Source organism: Leptopilina heterotoma, unplaced genomic scaffold (genome assembly GCF_015476425.1).
Source record: "Leptopilina heterotoma isolate Lh14 unplaced genomic scaffold, ASM1547642v1 Lhet_177, whole genome shotgun sequence".
Taxonomy (NCBI): domain Eukaryota; kingdom Metazoa; phylum Arthropoda; class Insecta; order Hymenoptera; family Figitidae; genus Leptopilina; species Leptopilina heterotoma.
In genome coordinates, this window is record NW_025110893.1 from 1,483,085 (window position 1) to 1,508,714 (window position 25,630).

A 25,630-nucleotide genomic window follows, 5' to 3' on the forward strand; every position below is an offset into this window, starting at 1 on the left:
GGAGAAATTTGATTAAAATTGTATAGAAAATAATTTAATTCCTCCGAAACATTTTATTATTTATAAAAATAATTGAATTCTTTTGAAGAATTTTATTATTTTATTAATCTTGCAAAATATTTTCTTATTTATGAAAATAATTGAATTCTTGCGGAGGATTTTACAGTTCATAAAAATAATTGAATTGCTTCGAAGAATTCTATCTGCATATTTAAAGTAATTGAATTTTTTTATGGAATTTTATTAAAAATTTTGAAAATAATGCTTTTTTTAAAAGAATTTCATCAAAATTGTCGAAAATAATTGAGTTTAATTAATATTTTTAAAAATAATTGTATTCTTTCGAGCAGTTTTATTAAAATTGTTTTGTAAATAATTAAATTGCTTTAAAAAGTATTATTATTAGTTGTATTATTTTTTGTACCTATACGTATTTGAATTTTTGAATTTATATTTTTGAAAATATTGAAAAAAATTGAATTTTAAAAGTTTATAATGAAAAAAATTCTAAAAATTACTTTTTTGTAAAAAAATTTTAATATTATTTTCTAGAAGCTAGTTTTTATTAATTTTCATTTTCATAAATGAATACTTGAAGATTTTTCATTAAATTTTTTTTGAGAATTCAATTATTTTCACAAAATTTGCAATTAAAATTCTTCAAAAGTTGATTTTAAAAAATTTTAATAATAATAGTTGAAAAAAAATCAATTCTTTTTAATTAAATTTTACAAAATTTCTATTATTCAAAATTTGTTTAATGTATATTTCGAAAATTTAATAACAAAAATTATACAAAAATAATTTTTGAAAGATTTATCTTTTGGCCAGAAAATATTAATGAAATACTTGAAAAAAATTAATTACTTTCTATAAAATTTTACAAAATTTCAATTATTTAAAAACTTTAATTAAATATTTCGAAAGTTTAATTATCTATTACAAAAATTAATCAAAAAATGAATTTTTTATTTGACTAGTCGTTTGAAAAAATTTTAATTCTCAAAAACATTTGATAATTTTAATTCATTTTCTGTTCCTTAAAAATAAATTTATCGAGAGTCGACTGTAGTATTTTGTTATACAATATTTGGGTAGAGAAGTTTAAAAAGTTGCATTTTTTAAAAATAAGTCGATGAAAAAAGTCGCATTTTCCGAAAATAGAGGAAAAAAGTCGAACAATTCGTGGCTTGAACAGTAAATACCTATTAGATTATTTCCTGCATTCTCAGATAAAATAGAAATACAATCAATATTACAAATTGTAAAGATAAATACAACTACTAGTGCTGAAAATATCTTCTAAATGTCAAAAGTCAATAGTACCGTCAGTTTTAAATGAAATAAATAAATTATCGCATCGCCATGATTGATTTTCAAAATATTAAGGAAATGAATAAGAGATTCCATTAAAACAAAAATAGTGAGTCTTATTCTTACCCCCCCCCCCCCGTAAAAAATCAAGAAGAAAATAAATTCTCATCTAGTCATTAATATTTATCAACTTGTATAAAGTGCCTCATCGATTGTGCACAACGATAATCAATTAATTCAAGAATAATAATTAGTCTCTAAGAAAAGAAAAAAAAGAAACACTAAATATAGTTCTATTATACTATGACATGTTTTTTATTATTTATTTCATTGTTACTGTAATTATTCCTTGTTCTTTATATGAGCACCAATTTTTAATTATACGATAATTGCTCGAAATTACACAACGACCTTACGTAGAAAATATTTTCCGCTTCAAATTAGCGTAAGGATTAAATAATTGTTCTACCGTGTTGATGACGTCTTTTGTACACTGATTAATTATACTACTACTCCTTTTTTTTAAATAGATTAAATTTGCAAATTGAATGCACGGTTGTGCAATTTTAAATTTAATGGATGCACTTTAGTGAATATCAATTTTTTAAAAACTACATTCTCTTTTTGAAATTTAAATTTAAAAAGTGAACTTTATAAATAGAGAACTTTCAGTGAAAGAGAAATGCTCAGTCATTAATAATATGATGAATTTATCAGTCTCGCTCATGATGTTTATTAATAGAGAGAAAAATGTAAATATGAAAAAATGTAAAATGAAAATAAAAAAGGCAAAAAAAAAATAAATTTAATTGCATTCTCGATTGCAAAATGAAGTAAAATGAAATACGATTCCTAACAAAGAGCAATGAGAAGAAAAAAATGAAACATAAATTTTAACTCGGTTTCTTTGTTCAAAGTCATATTTTTTTATTTCCTGCGTTTCTAATTTTTTTTTTGTTTGTAAAAAGTTGTATAAAATTTAAAATAACTTTTTAAATTAGAAAAAAAAGAATTTCTGTCTGGTCAAAGGCAAAGATCGACTACTTTAATATTTTCCCTGCAATTCAATTTTTTTTCTCCTTTTTATATTCTTCACTTTTATATAATATTTATTCTGCAAAATCCTCCAATTCTCCTAGAAAAAATATATAAATTTAGAGAATTTCCATTTAATGCTTTTCAATAATTTGCAACATTTCAAAAAAGAAAGAAGTAATAAAAATATTTGAACAAAATTCTAAAGTACAAAATTTTTAAGACTTTTAATGCTTTTAAATAATCTGCAATGTTTTAAAAATGAAAAAATTAATAGAAATAATTGAAAAATACTAATTTAGAAAATTTCTTAAACTTTTAATTCTTTTAAATATTCGTCAATGTTTCAAAAAAGAAAAATGTAATAAAAATGCTCGAAAAAATTCTAATTTAGAAAATTAACAAGACTTCTAATGTTTTTAAATATTCATCAATTTTTCATTCTATCAAAAAGAATAAGTAATAAAAATATTTGAACAAAATTCTAATTTAGAAAATTTTTAAAACATCTAAATATTCCGCAATGTTTCAAAACAAAGAAAAGTATAATAAAAATAATTTAAAAAATTCGAATTTAGAAAATTTCCGAAACTTTGAATGCTTTTAAATATTTGTCAATATTTCAATCTATCAAAAAAAAAAGAATTTAACAAAAATATTTGAAAAAATTTTAATTAAAAAATTCCCAAGGCCTTTAATGCTTTTAAATATTCCACAATGTTTTAAAAAATAAAAAGCGAATAAAAAAACTTTTTTAAATTCTAATTTAGAAAATTTCCGAGACTTTTAATGCTTTATTCTGCAATGTTGCAAAAAAGTAATAATAATAATAATTAAAAAATGCTAATTTAGAAAATTTCTTATACTTTTAATTCTTTTAAATATTCGTCAATTTTTTCAAAAAAGAAAAATGTAATAAAAAAGTTTCAAAAATTTCTAAGAATTTAAATTAAAAATTTTTTTTTTTTTAATAAAAATGTAGGTAAAAAATTTATATTTAGAAAATTTCTGAGACTTTTAATGCTTTAAAATATTTATCAATATTTTAACCTTTCAAGAAAGAAAAAAGGAATAAAAATAATTGAAAAAATTTTAATTTAGAAAATTTGTGAGAATTCTAATGCTTTTAAATATTCTGCAATGTTTCAAAAAAGTAATAAAAATAATTGACAAATGCTAATTTAGAAAATTTCTAAGAACTGTAAGGCTTTTAAATATTACGCAATGTTTCAAAGAAAAAAAAAACGAATAAAAATAATTTAAAAAATTTTAATTTAAAATATTTCTTAGACTTTTAATTCTTTTAAATATTCGTCAATGTTTCAAAAAAGAAAAAAGTAATAAAAATGCTCAAAAAAATTCCAATTTAGAAAATTTACAAAACTTCTAAATTCTAATGCTTTTGAATATTCGGCAAAGTTCCAATCAATCAAAAAAGTGAAAAGTAATAAAAAGATTTGAAAAAAAATCGTAGATATTAATGATAAATAGTAAAGATAAAATATTTCTCAATTTTTTTTTAGAATCGAAAGTATTTTTCCAATATTCTGAAATAGACTTTCTTAAAATACTTTTTGCATTCTTTTTCCTTCTTTCCATTTATTTGGGTTTTTTTGTGCAATTTTCTTTTTGACTACCAAAACATGTGGTTGAATAAAAATTTTCAATTTTCAACTACATAGACAGAAAATTGTGAGGAATCCTGAATACTAAATTACTAATGGGAATGAATTATATCATTCCAGAAGATGTGTGATGTCATATGACGTAACAACAATGCGTTTAATTGATGAAATAACAATTCCGTAACCATGACGATAAACATTTCAACCTCAAGAGCGTTCATTGACTCCACTGGACAGGACAATTTTTCGTGCTCCAAAAAATGTCAATGACATTAAAATATCGCCAAACCAAAAACATCTTACATCTAATAATGAAATTGTCCAAAGACTCCAAAGAAAAAAGTCTACTTTGCAAAAATTAAAGAAAAACCTAGAATTTAAAAAAAATTAACGATTTTCACGAGGAAAAAAATAATGATGAATGATGTGTGTAAATTTGTGAGGTGTTTTGTGGTGACGCAAGCAATGACGTCGTAGACATACGACGCACTGATTATAAGACTCACCATTGATAGCGATTGCTGGTGTTCTTTTGGGGGAAGGGGTAGAGAGACAGCACCGTTATTCACGGTTGTGGTGGTCGACACTCGACGACGACACTCGACGACGATATAGAACAACACTCACGGTATCTCTTCGATAAAAAAAAGAGCCGGTCAACGTGCGTTCCAGTGCGTAAGGGAACCGCGAATCATTCTTAAATCAATAGCTCTCGCACTTTTGCTGGCACTTGGCCGATCGCGCACAAAAAACTCATGACTCGCGAATGACGACGCGCTTACAATCAAAAAAAGAACGCCAAACGTGCAGGGACACACACGTCCCACACACAAAAATTATGACGTAAACACAAAATACATCCACGAATTTACCGACTCTTTCATGTTTTCCCTCTTCTCTTTTTTTACCTCTTGGCAAAAAAGCAAAATTTACCAAAAAAAAATAAATATTTTTCTCTTTTTTCCCCCAAAGAGTAAAAAAATGATTTCGCCGCCAAGTGACGCTTTCGCGCAATGTCGTTATATGTCTATTGTTGAGCCGCAATATTTCAGTTGGAGGCAAAAGGAGCCGAGGAACGACCGCGCGGCATGTTCGCGCCACTTCGCCTACTCCACGGATTTTGCCGAGCTAGTCTCCGACCTTTCTCGTTTTCAAGACTCTCTTGCGCTTCCACAATGTGTTGCGAAACTATAGCCACAAAACAAAGGAGGAGAGAGAGAGATAAAAAAAGAACAGTATTCCTGACCGTAAAAAAATGGGGGGAGGATTATCCCCCTGAGAATGAGGGTGAAAAATTCCCCTAATAAAAGAAAATTCGTTTTTCCATTTCTGCGGGTGTATTCTAAACGATTTTTGCGAGAATGACACACGAGGATTTCCTAGTGACCCTGAAATTTCCGATATTCTTTAACAAAAAGAAAAAGAGTATAGATTTTTCCTTTTACCCTTGATTTCTTTTTTTAAAGATGAACACAAAAGGAAGTCTTTTTGCGTCTGAGATTCTCCTTCTCCTCTTCTTCTTCTTCTTTCTCGTCACCTAGAAAAAAATAATAATGAAATAAACTGAACAAAATGAAAATATTTTAATATAGACTTTACACTCGTTAATTAATAAAAAAAAAGTTGCAAAAAGTTTCAAAAGTCGCAAATACTGAAAAGAAGTGATGAAGAAGTTGCTCTCAAAAAATTGAATTTGACGACTAAAAAAACTGGTTTTACTCCTCGATTCAATGTATAAATAAAGAAAATTACTCTATTCAGTGTTGTCATTAATTTTGATTAAATGAATTTCCCTGATTTTGAGAAAGAATATCAGAATTACCATAAAAATTTAATTTAAATAATTTAAAATTTCAATAAACATCAATAACTTCTATTTAAAATAAATATTTAATCATTATTACTTTTCTTGTAGGAATTTAGATTTTTAAAAATTTCAAAGACAAAACTTTTTAAGATTCAACAAACTTGTAAGAATATTATATTTTTATTAAAAAAAAAATATAAAACATGAAGATACCGAACATGATGTGATCGATTTCTTCACGTTTTATAATTGAATAAAGATGACCCTAGTGATAAAATCATTATTTTATATTATAAGAATATTGCTACTGTAACTTCTTCATAGTTATTTTCATCATTTCAATTTAATTATTATTTTCTAGAATTTTTTCCCATAATCTGATCATTAAATCAATTATTTTTAATAATAATTTTTGAAAAAGTACTCTTTTGAGAATTTTCAAATCTATTTCTTTACAAATTCAATTTTTAAGAAATTTCAATTATTCAGAAATATTTCAATTAAATATTTATTAGAAAATAAAAACTTCAAAAAATTCAATTAAACTTTTTTAAAAAAATTAATTCTATACAATTGTTAGTTAAAAGGGTACGAAAAATTAAAATTTTCAAAGATTTTAATTTGAAACCTTTTTAAAATTCAATTATTTCCAAAATTCACGCTATATTGCGTTTACAATCTAAAATTTTAACTGAAATTAATTTTTAAATCAATTTTCATACTAAAAAAATTCTACGAAAATTCAATTTTGAATGTTTTCTTAAAATTGAATTCTCATAGAGAATTTTATCAGCAATTTTTTAATAATTGAATTCTTTTGACGAATTTTAATAAAATTTTGAAGAACAATTACATTAATGGAGGAATTCAATTAAAAATGTATTAAAAATAATTGAACTTCTATAAAGCATTTCATTATTTATGAAAATCATTTAATTATTGTCAAAAAAAATTTATTAATAATTCAATTCAAGGAATTTTATTAAAGTTTGTAAAAATAATTGAATTTCATCAAGAAATTTGATTGAAATTGATCTGAAAATAACTGAATTCCTGTGAAATATTATTTTATTATTTATGAAAATAATGTAATTGTATCGAATAAAATTAATAATTTTTAAGTATAATTAATTTACCGATGAATTTAATTATTGGAAAGAAATTTATAAAAAATTTATAAATAATTGAATTCCTGGGAAATTTTCATTATTTATGAAAATAATTAAATGTTTGCGTATAGAAATTTATTAAAATTTTTTTTAATAACTGAATTGTTTTGAAAAAGTTTATTAAAATAGTAGATTTTGAAAAGTCATTGAAATGAGTAAAATTTTTTAAAGTAATTGAAATTTTGCAAAGAAATTTATTAAAATGTTTGAAAATAATTGAATTTCAGAGCAGATTTTTATTATTTATATAAAGATAATTAAAATTTTGACGAGAATTTTTCATAATCTTTGAACACAATTGAATAGAATTGAAAAATTGAATTTAACGAAATTGTTTTAATTAAATTAGATTTTTGAAGATTTCAATTTCAAAATCGTTTAAAATTAAATTTTCGAAGATTTCAATTTAAAAACCGTTTGAAATTAAATTATTTCTAAAAATTACAACTGCGATTTTTTCAAAATTCAATTATTTTTTAGAATCTTTAAATAAAATTATTCAAAACTAAAGTATTTTTGTAGAAAAATAATAAATTAATCATTTTTTTTAAATAAATAGGTATTTAAATATTATTACACTTTCAAAAAAATTGAAATTCTCAAAGATTTAAATTCAAAAACGTTTGGAATTTTAATTGTTTCTAAATATTCCTTGTAAAACGCTTCTAATGTTTAAAATATTTACTAAAATTCTTTTTCAAATCAATTCTTATCAAAATTTTTTACGAGAATTCAATTATTTAATTACAAAAATAAATTATTGATAAAACAATTGATTATTTCTTAAAATCAAATAATGTAAATAAAAAGTCGAGCTCAAAAATAATTTTTTAGGAATCGCATCAGTTTTTTATTCTAGTAAAATAAAAAGAGGAATTATTTTTCAAAAATGTGCTAAAAATTGTTAAATAAAAAAAATTGACTTGTAAATTAATTAATTATTTTATCATTTTTACCACTTAAAATTTTTAAAGTTTAAAATTTGAATCAAGGGAATTTTAAATCGATGAAGATTAGATAAGATTAATAAATTTGGATTAATAAAGTTGAATTCAGTAATAAAATTCTTACATTATTAATGAAACAAAGTGAATAGTCGATTCCTGAATTTCTGAATATTTTCAAGAAAATAAATATTTTTTTTTTTTAATTTCAACCACTGAAGGTTTAAAGTTGTGCGCAAATTCTCAAAAAAAGAAAAAATTGTAGATTCTAGTGGCACGAGAAAAGAAAAAGAAATAAAAAAAGCATCCAAATAGTAGGAAATCGTAAAAAAAGTAAATAGTGGAAAAAATAATGTAAAGAGAGAATACTTACAATATACCCAGCATCTACAACTTTAACTAATTAAATACCTCAAGAAATCATTTTTTTTGTCTCATCAGAAGCAATCGACGTTTATTTTTTTTCCTTTTGACTTTTTTCTTATTCACTTTGTACTTGTTTATTCTCCATGTAATTTTTTATCCTTTACTTTCTTTTACCATGTTTACTCTTATTTTTATTTCACTTTTTTTTGTTCTCTGAACCTTTTTACACTGTTTGTAGTTTTTTTCCGACGCTCTGTTCATTAAATATTTTTTTCCCCGCAGCTTCTCTACTCACACTCTTCTGTATCCAATATTTTTTTAATTAGATTTTTTCCCCTGTCCTCACAACACTTTTTCCAAACCTCAATGCGAAACCTCATCTTCTTTGAGGCAATTGAATTGTTCCCTAAAAATCATCAATTCGAATATTATTGTTAAATTATTATTACATTTATTTTATTTTTTATTTTATTTTTTATTTTATTTATTTCTTCATTTATTATTTTATTATATTTTTATTTCTATCATTTTATTTTATATATTTATTATTTTATAATATTTCTATTTCTATCATTTTATTTTATATATTTATTACTTTATTATATTTAAAAATTTAATTATTATCATTATTGTATTATATTTTTTTTGTTAATTATATTACATTGTTGCAAAAAAATAGTTTATCCTTCTGCAAATTATATTCAATACTCTATCATTGTAAAATAATTACATAACTTTAGATAATATTGAATACTATTTTTTCTGTACAAAGAAAGAAAATTAGTATGCATAATATGTATCTCACGTACTCGCAATAAAAATTGTTTATTACTAGATAAGGACAAATTTTATACATAATGAGTACAATGACTTAGTTGATAAATTTAAATTTAGAAAATTTCATTATAATTAAAAAAAGAACGTTTGGGATTTATTAAAGAACTTGATATTTATGTTCTGCTTTTTTCGCATCGAATTAAATTTACTAATTTGCATTATTATCAAAAAAATAACGAGAAGGACAGATTTCTATCTTAACCTTGACACTTTCGAGTTCTCGCAAACTTGTATAATTTACTGTCAAAAAACTTCCACTTAATTTTATTTAATTTTAATTTGACTATGAAACTTGAACTATTTATCTTCAGCAATTCAACACATAAGATTAAAAATTATTCTTATATTATTATTCTTTTTAAAAAAATCAATATCTCATCGAATCAACAAGACATGGAATATTTTTTATTTAACAATTTGCACAATCAATGAATTAAAAATATTAAACAATACATTAAAATTTATAATATTTTTTAACTTTAAACAACAACTATTTTTAAACAATGTTTACAATTTTAAACTATTGTTAAGGAGAAAAAAACTAACAATGAAGAATAACCGAAGAAACAATTGAGCTATATTTGGATTTTGTAAAAATATTTTAACATAAGACTTATAAATTTTAATAAACAGTGAAAAAAAAACAAATTTTAGAACTATTTTTATAGAAATAATAAGTAAATATTAAAATGAATATGAAAAAAACAAATAAATAAATAAAAATATTGAGCATCCTAACCTCAAAATGATGCGTAATTTTAGATTCGTCATTTTACCTGAATAAACGGCTTTATTTTTATTATTGCCAAAAAGGTGGTGTAATTTATCGTTTATTTAGAACTTATTTTACTTAACAAACGTATGAATTAAACATTTATAATTAAAATAATGAAATAATGTTTTCTTCTACTTTCATCTTTCAACGACTTTATTTGCACTAGTAACTATCAAGAATGCCAACAGTAGATAAAGAAAATACTAAAAATCTCGGAAATACCAACATAAGAAAACAAAATGCCCTTGTTGGCCTGTTGGCCATTTAAAAACAAGATGGCCGAATTTGGTCTGTAGACGTCATTGTCAGCTGTCAAAAATATTTGTATTTACGCATCTCTGTTGTTGATAAACAAATAGAACTTAAATAAATATTAATTATTAATAAATATTAATATTTATTAATTTCTTTAAAATGGGTTGTGATGGTGGTACTATTCCACGTCGAGATGAACTAGTACGAGTGAAAAAGAAGCCAGAACAGGTTAGAAAAAAAGATTTTCATATTGTTTTCTGTTTATAAGTTTTTTGTTTTTATTATATTTATTTAAGATTTAAATGTTGTTAAAAATAATAAAGACGTTTTAGATTTTCGTATATTGTACAATATAATTTGGAAAATTTTAGAAAAATTACAAATAAAATTCTTCTCCAAAATTCAATTATTTTAAAAAATTTTAATAAAAATTATTGGCAAAATTTTAATTATATTTAAAAATTTTCTTCAATTCAATGATTTTTAATATATGTGTATTATTTTAATAAAATTATCCAAAAGAATTCAATTATTTCGAAAATTTTTTAATAAAATTGTACTCAAAAATTTAATTATTTTCATAATTAATAATAAAAATCTGACAGAAATTCAATTATTTGCAAATTTTTTATAAATTTTTTCGCAATAATTCAATTATTATCATAACAAATAAAATTTTTTACATGGATTCAATTATTTTCAAAAGTATAATAAAATCTTCGCAGAAATTCAATTATTTTCATAAATAATTAAATTCCTTTTAGAAATTCAATTATTTAATAAAATTTTTATTAAATTCGCAGAAAATTTTTTGTAAGAATTCAATTATTCTCATAAATGAAAAATTCTTCTTTGAAATTTAATTATCTGCATAAATAATAAAAATTTTACTTGAATTCAATTATTTTTATAAATTTTTCATATTTTTAACTAACAATTCTGTGGAATTAATTTTTTTGAAGAAGTTTAATTGAATTATTTTAATTTTATTTTAAGTTTTTATTTTCTAATATGTATGTGTTTAATTAAAGAATTTGCTAATAATTCAAATTTTGTAAAACTGAATTGTTAACAAATGAATATGAAAATTCTCAAAGAACTTTTTCAAAAATTATTATAAATAATGGATTTAGAGAGGAATTCTAGTTTAAAAAAACTAAAAAATAAATAGTTAAATTTTGAAATTAATTTTTTTGAAAAAGTTTAATTGAATTGTTTTTATACAATTATTTGAAATTTTTTATTTTCTAATAACCATTATTTACTCTTTACGAATGTAAAAAAATATATGAAAAAGATTTTTAATCTTTTTTTTACTTACAGAAAGATAAGGAGGCAGAATTAGCGTTTAGATGGAAACATTGTTCAATTAGACAATCACCACTTCAAACTCCAATTGTCTCCTGTGGATTAGGACGTCTTTACTCGAAGGAATCAGTTTTGGAAGGATTGCTCGATCGTTCTTTACTTCCAGAAACTGCGACTCACATTAAAAATTTAAAAGATGTTAAAACATTGAATCTAACATCGAACACAGCATCCTCCAGTAAAAAAGTAGACCAAGGCGATGGCTGCGTCGATGGCGTACACAATCCTTACATTTGTCCCATTATTGGTTTGGAAATGAGTGGAAAATTTAAATTTTGCTTCCTTTGGTCCTGCGGCTGTGTAATGAGCGAAAGAGCCATCAAGGAAATTAAAACGAACGTAAGTATTTATCTACTTTTCATAAACAATTAGAAAAAAGAAAGTATTTGAGAATAAAAGAAAGCATAAAATAAGCAAATCAAACTAAAATAAAAAATGAAATAAACAAATCAAAATAAAATATAAAATGCATTGTTTGATTGTTTTATTAGTTTAATTAATTTAATTAACAATTTTAATTGAATGATACAGATTTGTCACAAGTGTCAACAACCATTTACGGAAAACGATGTCGTTATCATGAATGCCGAAGATGATGATCTCAGAAAAATGGAGGAACGACTAGTAATTCGAAAAGCCGAGAGGAAAGCGTCAAAAAAGAAAATTAAGAAAGAAGAAGCAACCGAAGAGGTTGAAGCACCAAAGAAGAAAATAAAGAAAGAAGAACAAGCATCTTGTTCAAAACTTCCGAATCAAGTGCACGATTCCGCATATAATAAAACAAAAGAGGATTATAGCGTTGCAAAAGATCCCAAAGCGTCTGAAGTGTTTAAAAGTATTTTCACATCTCATAAATCGGCGTCTGATCAAACACGAGCTCATTGGGTCACCTACAATCCATTCTACAATTAAAAAAGCAATTTTACTAATTAACTTAAAATATTAAATTGAAATACTGATTTACAAATTTGTAAATTACGAATTTAAATAGTAGGATTTATTCATGTACTTTTATTTTACATTTTACATTATATTTTAAAACGTGAAATTTAAAATGTAAAATTCATTGTTTGTTTGTTTCGTTAATTGAGTTAATAATATTAATTGAACTTGCAACGTGATATTCAATTTATTATTATCATTATGCAAATTACAAAATTTTTTATTTTCAGATATACATTTGTTCTTAATTCGTTTTAAAATTTATACAGAATTTTAGTAGTAAAATTATTAATTACACTTATCAATAAAATCGAGTATATTCAATAAATTAAAGAAATTTTTATTTTGTCAAAACCTTAAATAGTATTTATTTATTTTCTATATTTTAATAAAATTTCTTGAATGAATTAAATTATTTTAGAAAATTGTGTTAAAATTCTGAGAAATTTAATTATTTTTAAAAATTTTAATAAAATTCAATAAGTAAATGTGTTTAATTACAATTATTAACAAATTACGATTATTTTAAAAACTTGAAAGAAATTTTTCATAAAATTCAATTATTTTCAAAATTTTTGATTAAAATTAACGAAATTTCATTATTAAAAAAAATTCATAGAAATTCTTCGAAAGAATGTAAGATTATCAAAAATTTTAATAAACTTTTCTTCACAAGAATTCAATTATTTTCATAAATATAATAAAATTGTTCGAAGGAATTTAATTATTCACAAATTTTTTGATAAAATTCTTTGCAAGAATTCAATGATATTTAATAAATTATAATTTTAAAGTTGAAAATATTTAAGTAAATATGAATAAAATATAAATAAATAAGAATAATTTAAGTATAATGTTAGAAAACAAAAAAGCGAACAACAACTAACTACAATTAGTCAAATTAATTAGACAAATAAATTTAATAAAATACATTCATGTTTATTTATAATATTACAAATTTCACAGCTATAATAGACAATAGTTTGCAATAATACAATATTTATTTAAATAAAAATAGTAAACTTTATTCAAAAATTCTATAAATATTTATATTTAAAATCCCTTATGAATTATTAGTATTTAGTAGCGCCTAAAAATAAAAGTTTTCGCACAATTATTATTATTATTATTATTATTATTATTACTAGTGATAGATGAACACAAAATAGTTTGAAATATCTGAAACTGTTTCCTTATTTTTATTTTTCTATTAAAATTTTGTGACAGTGGCGTTAGAATAAAATTCAAAAAAAGTACCCGTCAGAATAATAATTCTCTATATGTTAATTTATAGATAATAAATCATTTTTATATATTAATCTATTTTTTTACACATTAATGCATAAAAATATTTCATTAATTAACGATATAATTTTTTATATTTAATATTCCCAAGTTGACTAAAAAAAAATAAAAAATAAAAGAAGAGTAAAAAATTTTTTTTCCCTTTAAAAAATAAAATGGAATAAAAATTTGTTCTTGTGCACCAAGAGAAAAGATAGAGTATAAAAGTGTTACCGTCATTTTTAAAAGATTAATTATCTATATCAGTCTATGTCAAATATAATATATATAATAATATAAACCTACATTTGAGGCACTTTACGAACAGTTATCACTTGAATAATTCTACGCAATCTACCAATTGTTCTCTTTCTACGAGATCTTTTAACTCCACATAAACCCCAGCGATTTAATGCATAGATTAAAATTCCACAAATTATCATCGTTAGAGCGGCGTAACTTGGTAATTTTATATTTAACCATTTTTTCGTTTGATCATTAGTGGTCGATTCTTCAATTATACTACTGTAGGAATCAATTTGATTCAATGTGTCGCTTATCACTCCACCACCGCGTCTTCTTATCCATGATTTTGAATTTTGTGGCAATGGCACCATGGCCACCACTGATTCCTTTAACGACTTTAATGTCTGTGATTTGTGAGAATTTCTGAAATGAAAAAGAAGATATAATTTTAATTTTATATGCATAACATTTAAGTAATTTTTGAAATTTGTAGATTTTTAATTATTTCAAATATTAATTTGAAACAAAGATTGTTCAATTATTTCCAATATTAATTTGAAATAATTAAAAATATTTACTTCAATTTTATTGTAATTAAAAATTGAAATAGGTTTGAATATTTATTGTAATTAAAAATTGAAATGGCTTTCAATAATTATTACAAATAAAAATTGAAACTTGTTTCAATATTTGCTATAATTAAAAATTGAAATAGAAGATTTTTTAAAAAAATAATTCGTACATTGGAATTGATTCATTGAGTGGATAAGGTGTAGCAGGAAGTAGAACCGGACAAGGCGTTAGAGGACGAAATCTGTCTTTTCCCAGTGTGTCATTATTCACAACTTTGCTGTGACGACTCAAGTGACTACTTTCAATTCGCTTTGGCAATTCGTCTAATTTCGCCTGATCGTCATTAATTGTTTTATGGCGACCCTCCTCTTCTTCAAAAATTAATGGAATATGTCCTGTATTTGCATATTCTAATAGAGCGTCCAACATCCAGAAGCACGCTGAAATAAAAAATTTCTCTTTCCATAATTTCCATTCATAAAAATATATACCTATGTAATTTTTTTTTGTTTTAAATAAATATATTAATTTTTTCTACGAAATTAATTAATTTTTGTTAATTAGTTAATTTTTAAAAGATTTGAAATTTTTTGAAAATAATCGAGAAAAGTTAGCAAAGTGCGACTAATTTTATTTTAAAAATAGGTAAACACTCTTAAACTTGTAAAGGGCATAGCCGGATAAGTATGCAAAAAGTGCCCCCGCATGTATTTATTTCATAATTTATCCATACATTCCTACCCACTTAAAGATAACATTCTGAAATTTTGAACTCAAAATTCGCTTTTTTAGGGGAGTTATGGAGGGGGAAAGAAAAATCAAAAAATGCGTTTTTCTCGAAAACTACTGAACCGATTTTAATGAAATTTAAATATGTTATAAATGTCAACAAAACGGTTTAAAAAAAATTTTTTGAAATTTTTTTTTCAAAAAAATCCAAAAAAATTTTTTTTTTGAATTTTTCAAAAATTTTTTTTTTATATTTTTTTAAGAGCGACACCCGCCATTTTTTTACTATTTACTCGTTAAAGTGTCTATTTTAAGAAAAAAATTTTTCTCAATTTTTTTTTGAGGTGCGTGATGGTGAAAAAAAATAAAAACCGCAAGTGGGTACAATGTACAGCTTAAATTTTGAAAAATCTATCATATTCTTTAAAAATTTGTTATTTCGAGTCATTTTTAGGTTTCTAATTATAAAATTACTATAGAATTTAAAAAATTCGAAATGGCGCATCCAAGATGGCGGAAAATTTTCCTAAACGTGAATCATATTTTGAAGTTTCATAACAAAAATTTCAGATACAATTAACTGGGGCTTAGGGGGTTAAGTGTGCAAAAACTGCCCCCGCATCTATTTTTCTTAAATTTGGCTCATATATTACTATCTATTTGACTATATTTTTCTGCAATTTTGAACTCAAAATTCGCTTTTTTGGGGGAGTTATGGAGGGGGAACGAGAAATCAAAAAACTTATTTTTCTCGAAAACTACTAAACCGATTTTAATGAAATTTTAAGAGGTTGTAAATATAGATAAAACGATTTTAGTAAAAAAAAATCAAAATTATTTTGTAAAAAAAATCAAAAAATTTTTTTTTGAAATTTTCAAAAATTTTTTCAGGGTTATTTTTTTAAGTGACCACTTTCTCTTTTGTTGTAAAAAGTACTTTATAATGTCCCTTTTAACATATATTTTTTCCAAATTTTTAAAAAATATAGTTTTTGAGCAAAATGTCAAAAACCATGGTCATGCTATTTGTCACGTACGGGAATGCACATATATACATATGGGCAATTTCATGTGATAGGGTATAGCCGGATAAGTATGGAAAAAGTGACCCAAATATATTTTTCCTATTCATTCCTACCCACAAAATAACTTTTTGAAATGTTTAACTCAAACTTTTAATTTTTGTGAGCTTATGGAGGGAAAAAAATCGAAAAACGCATTTTTCTCTAAAACTATTGTATGCATTTTAATGAGCTTTGGATATGTTGAAAAGACAATTAAAGAGATAAAAAAACAAATTTCAAATTCTTTTTTCAAAAAATTCCAAAAATCTGTTTTTTAAAAAATTTTATTTTGAAATTTTCAGAAAAAAATTTTTTTGGTTCTTTTAATGTGACATTTTTATGTATTTTATCATTTCAGTCTCTTATGTGATCTACTTAATTAAAAAATTTTGCCTGACATGATTTCAGTGTGTGTCACAGTAAATTCTGAAAATTTCAAAATAAAATTTTTTAAAAAACAGATTTTTGGAATTTTTTGAAAAAAGAATTTGAAATTTGTTTTTTTATCTCTTTAATTGTCTTTTCAACATATCCAAAGCTCATTAAAATGCATACAATAGTTTTAGAGAAAAATGCGTTTTTTCGATTTTTTTCCCTCCATAAGCTCACAAAAATTAAAAGTTTGAGTTAAACATTTCAAAAAGTTATTTTGTGGGTAGGAATGAATAGGAAAAATATATTTGGGTCACTTTTTCCATACTTATCCGGCTATACCCTATCACATGAAATTGCCCATATGTATATATGTGCATTCCCGTACGTGACAAATAGCATGACCATGGTTTTTGACATTTTGCTCAAAAACTATATTTTTTAAAAATTTGGAAAAAATATATGTTAAAAGGGACATTATAAAGTACTTTTTACAACAAAAGAGAAAGTGGTCACTTAAAAAAATAACCCTGAAAAAATTTTTGAAAATTTCAAAAAAAAATTTTTTGATTTTTTTTACAAAATAATTTTGATTTTTTTTTGACAAAAAAATTTTGATTTTTTTTTACTAAAATCGTTTTATCTATATTTACAACCTCTTAAAATTTCATTAAAATCGGTTTAGTAGTTTTCGAGAAAAATAAGTTTTTTGATTTCTCGTTCCCCCTCCATAACTCCCCCAAAAAAGCGAATTTTGAGTTCAAAATTGCAGAAAAATATAGTCAAATAGATAGTAATATATGGGCCAAATTTAAGAAAAATAGATGCGGGGGCAGTTTTTGCACACTTAACCCCCTAAGCCCCAGTTAATTGTATCTGAAATTTTTGTTATGAAACTTCAAAATATGATTCACGTTTAGGAAAATTTTCCGCCATCTTGGATGCGCCATTTTGAATTTTTTAAATTCTATAGTAATTTTATAATTAGAAACCTAAAAATGACTCGAAATAACAAATTTTTAAAGAATATGATAGATTTTTCAAAATTTAAGCTGTACATTGTACCCACTTGCGGTTTTTATTTTTTTTCACCATCACGCACCTCAAAAAAAAATTGAGAAAAATTTTTTTCTTAAAATAGACACTTTAACGAGTAAATAGTAAAAAAATGGCGGGTGTCGCTCTTAAAAAAATAAAAAAAAAAAATTTTTGAAAAATTCAAAAAAAAAATTTTTTTGGATTTTTTTGAAAAAAAAATTTCAAAAAATTTTTTTTAAACCGTTTTGTTGACATTTATAACATATTTAAATTTCATTAAAATCGGTTCAGTAGTTTTCGAGAAAAACGCATTTTTTGATTTTTCTTTCCCCCTCCATAACTCCCCTAAAAAAGCGAATTTTGAGTTCAAAATTTCAGAATGTTATCTTTAAGTGGGTAGGAATGTATGGATAAATTATGAATTAAATACATGCGGGGGCACTTTTTGCATACTTATCCGGCTATGCCCTTTAATTTTTGCTTTTAAAAATATTCATTTTTATTTTTTTGATAATTGAATTTGAATTCAATGAATTTTGAATTCAATTTTTTTTAATTTGAATTGAATAAAATTTATAAATTTGAATTGAATACATTTTTTGAATTAAAATTATTTTGAATTTGAATTCAATTTTTTTGAGTTTTATTTAATTGAAATATGAATTCAATTTATTTCAATTTGAATTGAATAAATTATTTAAATTCAAATTTTTTAAAATTAAAATTCAAATCAATTTTTTTTAATTTGATTTAAATGAATTATCTGAATTCAATTTATTTGAATTTCAATTGAATAAATTCTTTAAATTCAAATTTTGTTTAATTAAATTGAATTAATTATTTGAATTCAATTTTTTTAAAATTTAAATTAAATAAATTGTTTGAATTTAATTTTTTGAATTGAAAATTCAAAACCCTTTGATTTTTATTATAGTAATCAGAGAAAAAATAAAAATTCTATTTGTAAATCAGGAAAAAGCGAAATAAAATTTTTGTGGTAACCCTGTGAAGACAAAAAATAAAATTTGCAAATTGTCTTACGTTTTTGTGAATGAATGTCGTCGATGCAATTGGAATCACCATAAACTACAAGTCTACCAGGAACAGTTGATGATTTTTCATTTTCATTATTCTCCGCTTCTTTAATAGTATCTTCACTTTTTTTACTCAATTCCTGACTTTTTGTTTGAAATAAACCTAAAACCGGAGTCAACGAGGATGTTTTTACTTCGGTTTCGGTGAGCAATTCCTCGCCCTGATCGTGAAGCGAAGCATGTAGAAGAAAACCCTCTTTTGGAAAACTGAAAATTATTTCCATTAAATTTTTTTCTCTACTAATTTAATATTTCTTCTCTACTAGTAATTAATTTATTAATCTATTAATTTAATTATAAATTAATTTATTTATTAATTCTATTATAAATTAATTTGTTTATTAGTTCAATTATAAGTTAATTAATTTATTAATTTAATTATTAATTTATTTACTAATTTATCTGTTTACTATCGTTTCGGTCAAGTTTGAATTTTAATTACAATTTTACTATCATAATAACTGGTGGATTTATTTTGAACAAATAAAGTTTTAAATTTACCGAGCAATGGTAGTTCCGGAAGCGTATGTCACTGGTGGATGTTGTCCCAGGACAAATTGACCATCTCGAACACTGCTGCTAAAAGCTATGCCCCAATTAGGATAGAGTAAGTCATTCAAAGCCGGAACATTTGCACCACCAGTGTCTGGTATCCACCATTGACGCGTATTTTCATCATAAAATTTCACTTTCTCCATTACGGTGACATTGTACCAATCGGCAAATACTACGACCGACAGGCCCTTTTCTTCCACGTCTTCCTTCAATTTCACTATCTATTAAATAAATAAATAACCGAATGAATAACTAAATAAGTAGGTAAATAAATAATTAATTAAATATGCAAATATGTAAATAAGCAATACAGAAGTAAATAAAGAAATAATTACAGAAGTAACTAAATAAGTAATTGAAAGAAGTAAAAAAAATAAGTAAATAAATAAATAATTGAAGAAGTAAAAAAATAAATAATTAAAGAAGTAAAAAATAAGTAATTAACGAAGTAAGTAAAGTAAGTAAACAATTAAAGAAGTAAATAAATAAGCGTTTGGAAATTAAAATAAATAGATTAGAAAAAAATTGAGAAATTATTTCAAACCTCTTCGGGAAAGAATTCTTCCTCACTGTCAACAATAAGTAGAGTACCATAATTTTTTGCATTGAAGCAAATAAACGGCGATCCCAATACTTCGAGATAATAACCCACATTACGTAAATGTTGGTACATTTCTTTAAAATTAGTGTGAATATGATCTCCATTCCAATCGAGAGGATCGTTTTTAGCTCTCAAATCATCCCTCGGAAAATAGCCTGGTGGATAACGTAAATTGTGATATTGATCCCACAAAATTCGTTTACTAAAAAGAAAAAATTAAACTCGTTAAGAAGCAGCAAAGAAAATTATCAACTATAAAAAATACTCTACGTACTGTCGCGGTGGGGTCGGAATAATTTTTGCTGTCAAGGATAATTCAACAGTCGATCGTCTTGGTTCCGTTTCGCCAGCATTCGGCGGCGATTCGATCGTCAGAGAAATGTGACCTGAAAAATTAATTTAAGTTAATTTTCAATACGAATTAATTTTTATTAAACTAACAATGTATTTAATAATATATTTTCGATTATTATTGTTAATTTATCAAAAATTATTTGAAATTAAAATTACCACGAGCGATTCCACGCCAGTCGCTTGCCGACTCTGGAACTGTAATTGAAACGGCAAGCCATCCGGACCAGGGCCAAAGAACATCGCAATGACTCAATGAAACGTCGAGTTTTTCTCCATTTCCATCGAGGGTGTAAGGATGCCATTTTAAATCCGCCACATAACCGGATACACCGAGACCATTTAAAATAGTGACATTGACAATTGTTGGCATTCCAGTGTGATAAATTGCTTGAGTGCAATAAGGCCACATATACTGACACTCCGTCAAGTCCACGTAACTATTTAAAGAAACAAATAAAATTTTATTATTTCAGTAAATTCCTTTCGAAATATTGTTGATTTATCGTATAAAACAAATTATATATTTTATTTTAAAGTTATTATAAAAAGAACTAAAAGTTTTAGATGAACTTGATTTTTACACTATTTTATAAACTAAAAAATTAATTTTATTTTTATTTATTTATTATTACTATTTTGTAAATAATATTAACGTACTTTGGACTTAATGTAACCGTAGGTGTGTATGAACGTAAATAGAGAAAAGCACTCAATAAATCTAATCTTCCTGCACCTTGTTCAAACATTCCAACTCCTGGTAATCTTCTCGCTGATTCTAATAACGCCTGCTTCATACTGGCTGGTGTTATCTGAATTAAATAAAATAAATTAAGTCAAATTATAGGGTAAATAAAATTAAAAATTAAAATAAAATATTAAAAACCGTAGATTACACAAATAAAAAATCAAAATAATGAAATAACTTTAATTTAGTTTTTGATGAATTTAGAATTTTATAAAGAAGAAAAAAAATAAAATTTGTTTTCCAATGTTTCTAAAGAAAACTAGAATTTATAAAATAACTATTGGTTTCTTCTTTGTTTTTGGGAATTATTATACCTTTTCGTCCAGTGTGCCATCGGAGCTAAGAAAACCACTGGCTAGAAGTGCAACAGCTCCAGCGACAACGGGACTAGCGACGGAAGTACCTGAAAGTTTTCTGCAACCACTCTCTAGTGCTGAACCTTGCACTCCTGAGCCGTACATTACCAAATCGGGTTTCACTCGGCCGTAGCCAAAAGGCAATTCCCACGTTGTCATTCCACGTGAAGAAAAACCAGCAATTTGATCGTCCCAATTAATTCCACCGACGCCAATCACGTCCATTTGATCAGCTGGATTATTCAATGTACTGAAATAATATATAAATTATAATACAATTATTATATTAATAATATTATATTATCATTTTTGTAAATTAAAATAAGGAAAATTAAATATAGACGTAAACGTAAAAATGTAAATGTAAATTAAAAGAATGCAAAATTATAAAGAAGTTTTATTAGAAAATAATTATTAAACATGTAATTTGTAAATTAAAGTATTGAGAGGAAGAGTTTACTATTTCGATTGTAAATTTCTTTCTTTTTTGTATAAACGTTATAAGTAAATTTGTATAAAAATTTCTATACAATTTTCCTTGATAAATCTAATATATTTTAAATATTCTCTGCAATTATTTTCTCACCCATATAAAGGACCATCGTTGCCAATCGCCGATACCATAATAACGCCATTAGCAGTGAGTTCCCAAACCTTATCAACGAAAGGATGATCCATAAAATCTGGACCTCCAATACTAAGATTCAAAACTGTTACTTTCGTCAGTATTGCATAATTAAAAGCGTCGAGGAACCACGACGTATAAGAGACCTACAACAGAAGGAAATAAATTACAGAAAAACAATAAAAATTAATTGTTAATAGTTATTATAAAATAGTTATTCACATAGATATTCAAAATAGTTATTCAAGAAATTTAATTAAAAAGATTTAATAAATAGAAAAAAAGAAACAAAAGAGGAAAATAAAAAAGGACTTAAAAATAAATTAAAGAAAGAATTAAGAGAAAAAAAAAATACTTGAGAATTGGTGAAGACGCGAAAAATATGAAGTTCCGCATCTGGAGCGAGACCAAAGCATTCTTTAGATGACGATGCAATTACTCCAGCGACGAAAGTTCCATGACCAAGACCATCCTCGACAGTTTTTTCATTTGTCCAGTCAGTGCGTTCCTCGATCTTTTTAAAATGAGGATGACTAGCCGCGAGGCCAGTGTCAAAAACTGCTACCTAAAAAAAGCCATGAGAAAATTTATTAATTTTTCCTCTTTTCTTAATGTTTCCATTATATTCCTAAAATAAAAAAGTACCTTTATTCCCCGTCCTGTTACCCCCATTCCCCATAAAACGTCCGCTTGAAGAATACTCGTAATTTGTCGTGGAATAGCACGAAGCAATCTCCTCGATGCATGTCTAGAAGGTGTCTGTCCAGCATTCGAATTAGAAGTTTTCTGCAAATTAAAATTTTCCATTACTATTCGAAAACATTCTTTCTTCAAAAAGGTGTATTCTCTTCACTAAATTAACGTTAAATTAACTAAATTAACATTAAATTAAAATATCATTTAACAGAGTTGCCACAAAAAAATTTTTATTATTTATGAAAATAATTGATAATTTTTGAAAATAATGGAATTTCTGCTAAGAATTTTATTTCAAAATTCAATTATTTCTAAAAATTCAAACTATAATGCTTTTAATATTCAATTATGTATAATCTAAAATATTAACCGAAATTCATTTTTAAATCAATTTTTATTAGAAAATTCCCAAAATTTTGTCATCGAATTTTTTAAATAGGTAATTGAATTCTTTTGACGAATTTTAATAAAATTTTTAAGAATATGTAATTACATTTTTCGAGGAATTCGATTAAAATTGTATTAAAAATAATTGAAATTCTGCGATAAATATTATTATTTATGAAAATAATTGATTGTTTTAAAAATTTCATTATTTATGAAAATAATTGAATTCTTGAAACAATTTTTCTTAATTTTTTTTTAAATAATTGAATTCCTGTGAAACTAGATATTTATTTATTTGAATCATTTTATGAAAATTTAAAAGAATAATTTAATTAAAATTATATTAAAAATAATTAAATTCTTAAAAATAAATAATATAAATAATAATATAAATAATATATAATAAATATTATAAATTTTATTTTTATTTGGGTTAATTAATTCTTTGATAATTAAAATAATTGAATTCTTTTGAAGAATTTTAATAAAATTTTTAAGAATAATTACATTTTTTGAGGAATTTGATTAAAATTGTAATAAAAATAATTGAAATTTTGCGATAAATTTTTCAAGGAATTGAATTAAAATTCTATTAAAAATAATTGAACACCTATGAAAGTTTTATTGTAATTTTTGAAAATAATTGAAATTTCGTTAAGAATTTTTTAAAAACTGTTGATAATAATTGAATTTTGGAAAGGAATTTAATAATAATTTATGAAGATAATTGAAATTTTGACGAGAATTTTTGAAAAGTTTTTTAATATAATTAAATTTCTGCGAAGAATTTTGTTACTTTTGAAAATAATTGAATTTCTGCAATCACTTGTAACTTCTCAAAATTTCAATTCTTTTTTAGTGTTGACTAAAATTCTTCTATAAATCCATTATTTTTAATAATTAATTAAATATTTATTAAAAAATTTAACTTATTTCAGAAGAATTTGAATTATTTAAATTTTTTTTAATAAAATTCATTAAAAATTTAAATTTTATAAAATTTTAAATTAAAACCTTTTAATGTTCATCTATTTTTGAAAATTGTAAACGCAACTCTTTTAAAATTCAATTAATTTTGAAATATTTAAGTAAAATTATTCATTAAATAATTTACAGGAAATAATTTTATGATATTTCTTCAAGGATTAATTTTTTTAAAGAGAAATTATTGTCAGAAATAGAAAAAATTGAAGGTTTTTCATTAGAATTCGTGGTAATTTCATAGTTTATGTGGCAAGCAAAAAAGACACAAAAATTCGGAATTTTCTAATGAATTCTAAAAATTCCCTTTTTTTACAGAAATTTTAATAGAAATCCCTGACTTTTCCCTGTGGTAATTCTGTTTAAATATTTAAATTAAAAAAAAAAATAAATTAAAAACCTCCTGTATGGAAGTTTAAAAAAATAATGAAGCAAACAAAAATTAATTAAATTTTCCAACTCACAAAACTATTGATTTTTCTTTTAAAATTCTTATACTCTGGATAACCATCATCTTCATTGGTTTCGGCGAATTTCAATGTTCTTTTCACGAGTCTCTGAGGTGTAACACGTCGTACAAGTGGATGATCAGTGAGTGCACTGAGTCCTGAATATTTATCATTCTCCTCAATAAGAACAACATCGAAATCACTTGGAAATCCACTCGCAGGATTATTGCGATTCAATATTTTCCAATTTTTCACATCCGATGAATTTAGAGCAGCTCGAATATAATTTTCACGTGTCCTCGGCTTATAATATCCATTGAATGCAACAATATATTCATTTTTAATAACACTACTCGAAAATTCCACCTTAATCTCCTGTGTATTTTGCGATGTATTACATGAAATTGAATTTAAATTATTCAATTCGTAAAATGCTTCAGATATTGTTGACGCGTTTTGTTTTAATTGTTCGTCAAGTTTCTCGTTACTTTCAGTGACAATGAAATTCATCAATAGGAGAAAAACTTGTATGAAAAGTATATGCGGTTTCATACTATTATTATTTTTAACCTGTAATTTTTTTTTTTTTTTGGTTATGTTTTATTTTTGGAAAAAAGATGTAAATATAATTATAATTCGTATAGAATTTTATCTTATTTATTTGGATGAAAATAATGAAAATTACACTTACTTTGTAAATTTACTCTATTAATTTTAGTCAACATTGTTTTATAACCTAAATTTTCCTCCTGCTAACTCAAGTCCTTGGAATTGTGACATTTGTTTGTATTTAATAATACACACATCATAGTTTCACGTAAAACTGAGATAAAATTTTATTCGTTGTAATGATAAACAAAGTGGAAAACAAGAATTTCTCTCGTGATTGATCTGGTGCATGAAAATGTGACGTTTCATTCGAAATTGAAAACAACGAACATAACCAAAAAGGAAAAGTCAAACGTGATATATATAGATATACTTACAATGGTATAACATATCAAATAAATTTTAATTTAAATAAATTAATTTAATTAATTATTT

The 25,630-nt window shown here is 23.9% G+C and overlaps 3 protein-coding genes across 4 annotated transcripts in view; 1 reads left to right on the forward strand and 2 right to left on the reverse strand.

Annotated features, from left to right (window-relative positions):
- LOC122499885 overlaps positions 1-10,024 on the reverse strand; it is a 28,343-nt gene extending 18,319 nt beyond the window's left edge. Inside the window, exons 1-3 of one of the 2 annotated variants that reach the window (XM_043608456.1) lie at positions 9,874-10,024; positions 8,306-8,666; positions 5,420-5,511 (exon numbers count right to left, since the gene is read on the reverse strand). Coding sequence is in view for 1 of the 2 variants with exons in the window: in XM_043608455.1 (XP_043464390.1) it covers positions 4,481-4,483 (3 nt within the window). In the remaining variant the exon portion in view is untranslated. Of the gene's footprint in view, positions 1-4,480; positions 5,119-5,419; positions 5,512-8,305; positions 8,667-9,873 lie in introns of those variants that run through there. The other variant, XM_043608455.1, reaches the window with a different exon arrangement.
- Positions 10,025-10,141: 117 nt separating this feature from the next.
- LOC122499884 (replication termination factor 2) lies at positions 10,142-12,616 on the forward strand. Its single transcript, XM_043608454.1, has 3 exons — positions 10,142-10,355; positions 11,451-11,834; positions 12,027-12,616. Exons 1-3 carry the CDS (start codon positions 10,287-10,289, stop codon positions 12,405-12,407), a joined length of 834 nt encoding a protein of 277 aa, XP_043464389.1. The 5' UTR covers positions 10,142-10,286; the 3' UTR covers positions 12,408-12,616.
- Positions 12,617-13,807: 1,191 nt separating this feature from the next.
- LOC122499880 (membrane-bound transcription factor site-1 protease) lies at positions 13,808-25,531 on the reverse strand. Its single transcript, XM_043608445.1, has 14 exons — positions 25,278-25,531; positions 24,602-25,156; positions 22,719-22,859; positions 22,429-22,638; positions 22,035-22,219; positions 21,407-21,698; positions 21,005-21,156; positions 20,504-20,784; positions 20,268-20,379; positions 19,937-20,195; positions 19,339-19,613; positions 18,785-19,044; positions 14,710-14,980; positions 13,808-14,390 (listed from the first exon to the last, which is right to left on the reverse strand). The coding sequence occupies exons 2-14, from the start codon at positions 25,136-25,138 to the stop codon at positions 14,024-14,026; spliced, it is 3,342 nt and encodes a 1,113-aa protein (XP_043464380.1). The 5' UTR covers positions 25,139-25,156; positions 25,278-25,531; the 3' UTR covers positions 13,808-14,023.
- Between the last annotated feature and the right edge of the window lie 99 nt (positions 25,532-25,630).

Excerpts from the sequence above, each read along its gene's own strand:
- LOC122499880 (XM_043608445.1), bottom strand. The coding sequence starts at position 25,138 with ATGAAACCGCATATACTTTTCATACAAGTTTTTCTCCTATTGATGAAT. Across the intron at positions 20,196-20,267 it reads ATTCCGACCCCACCGCGACA|TAAACGAATTTTGTGGGATC; the intron begins GTACGTAGAGTA and ends TTTTCTTTTTAG. Across the intron at positions 19,614-19,936 it reads AAGAATTCTTTCCCGAAGAG|ATAGTGAAATTGAAGGAAGA; the intron begins GTTTGAAATAAT and ends TTTATTTAATAG.
- LOC122499884 (XM_043608454.1), top strand. The coding sequence starts at position 10,287 with ATGGGTTGTGATGGTGGTACTATTCCACGTCGAGATGAACTAGTACGA. Across the intron at positions 10,356-11,450 it reads TGAAAAAGAAGCCAGAACAG|AAAGATAAGGAGGCAGAATT; the intron begins GTTAGAAAAAAA and ends TTTTACTTACAG. Across the intron at positions 11,835-12,026 it reads TCAAGGAAATTAAAACGAAC|ATTTGTCACAAGTGTCAACA; the intron begins GTAAGTATTTAT and ends TGAATGATACAG.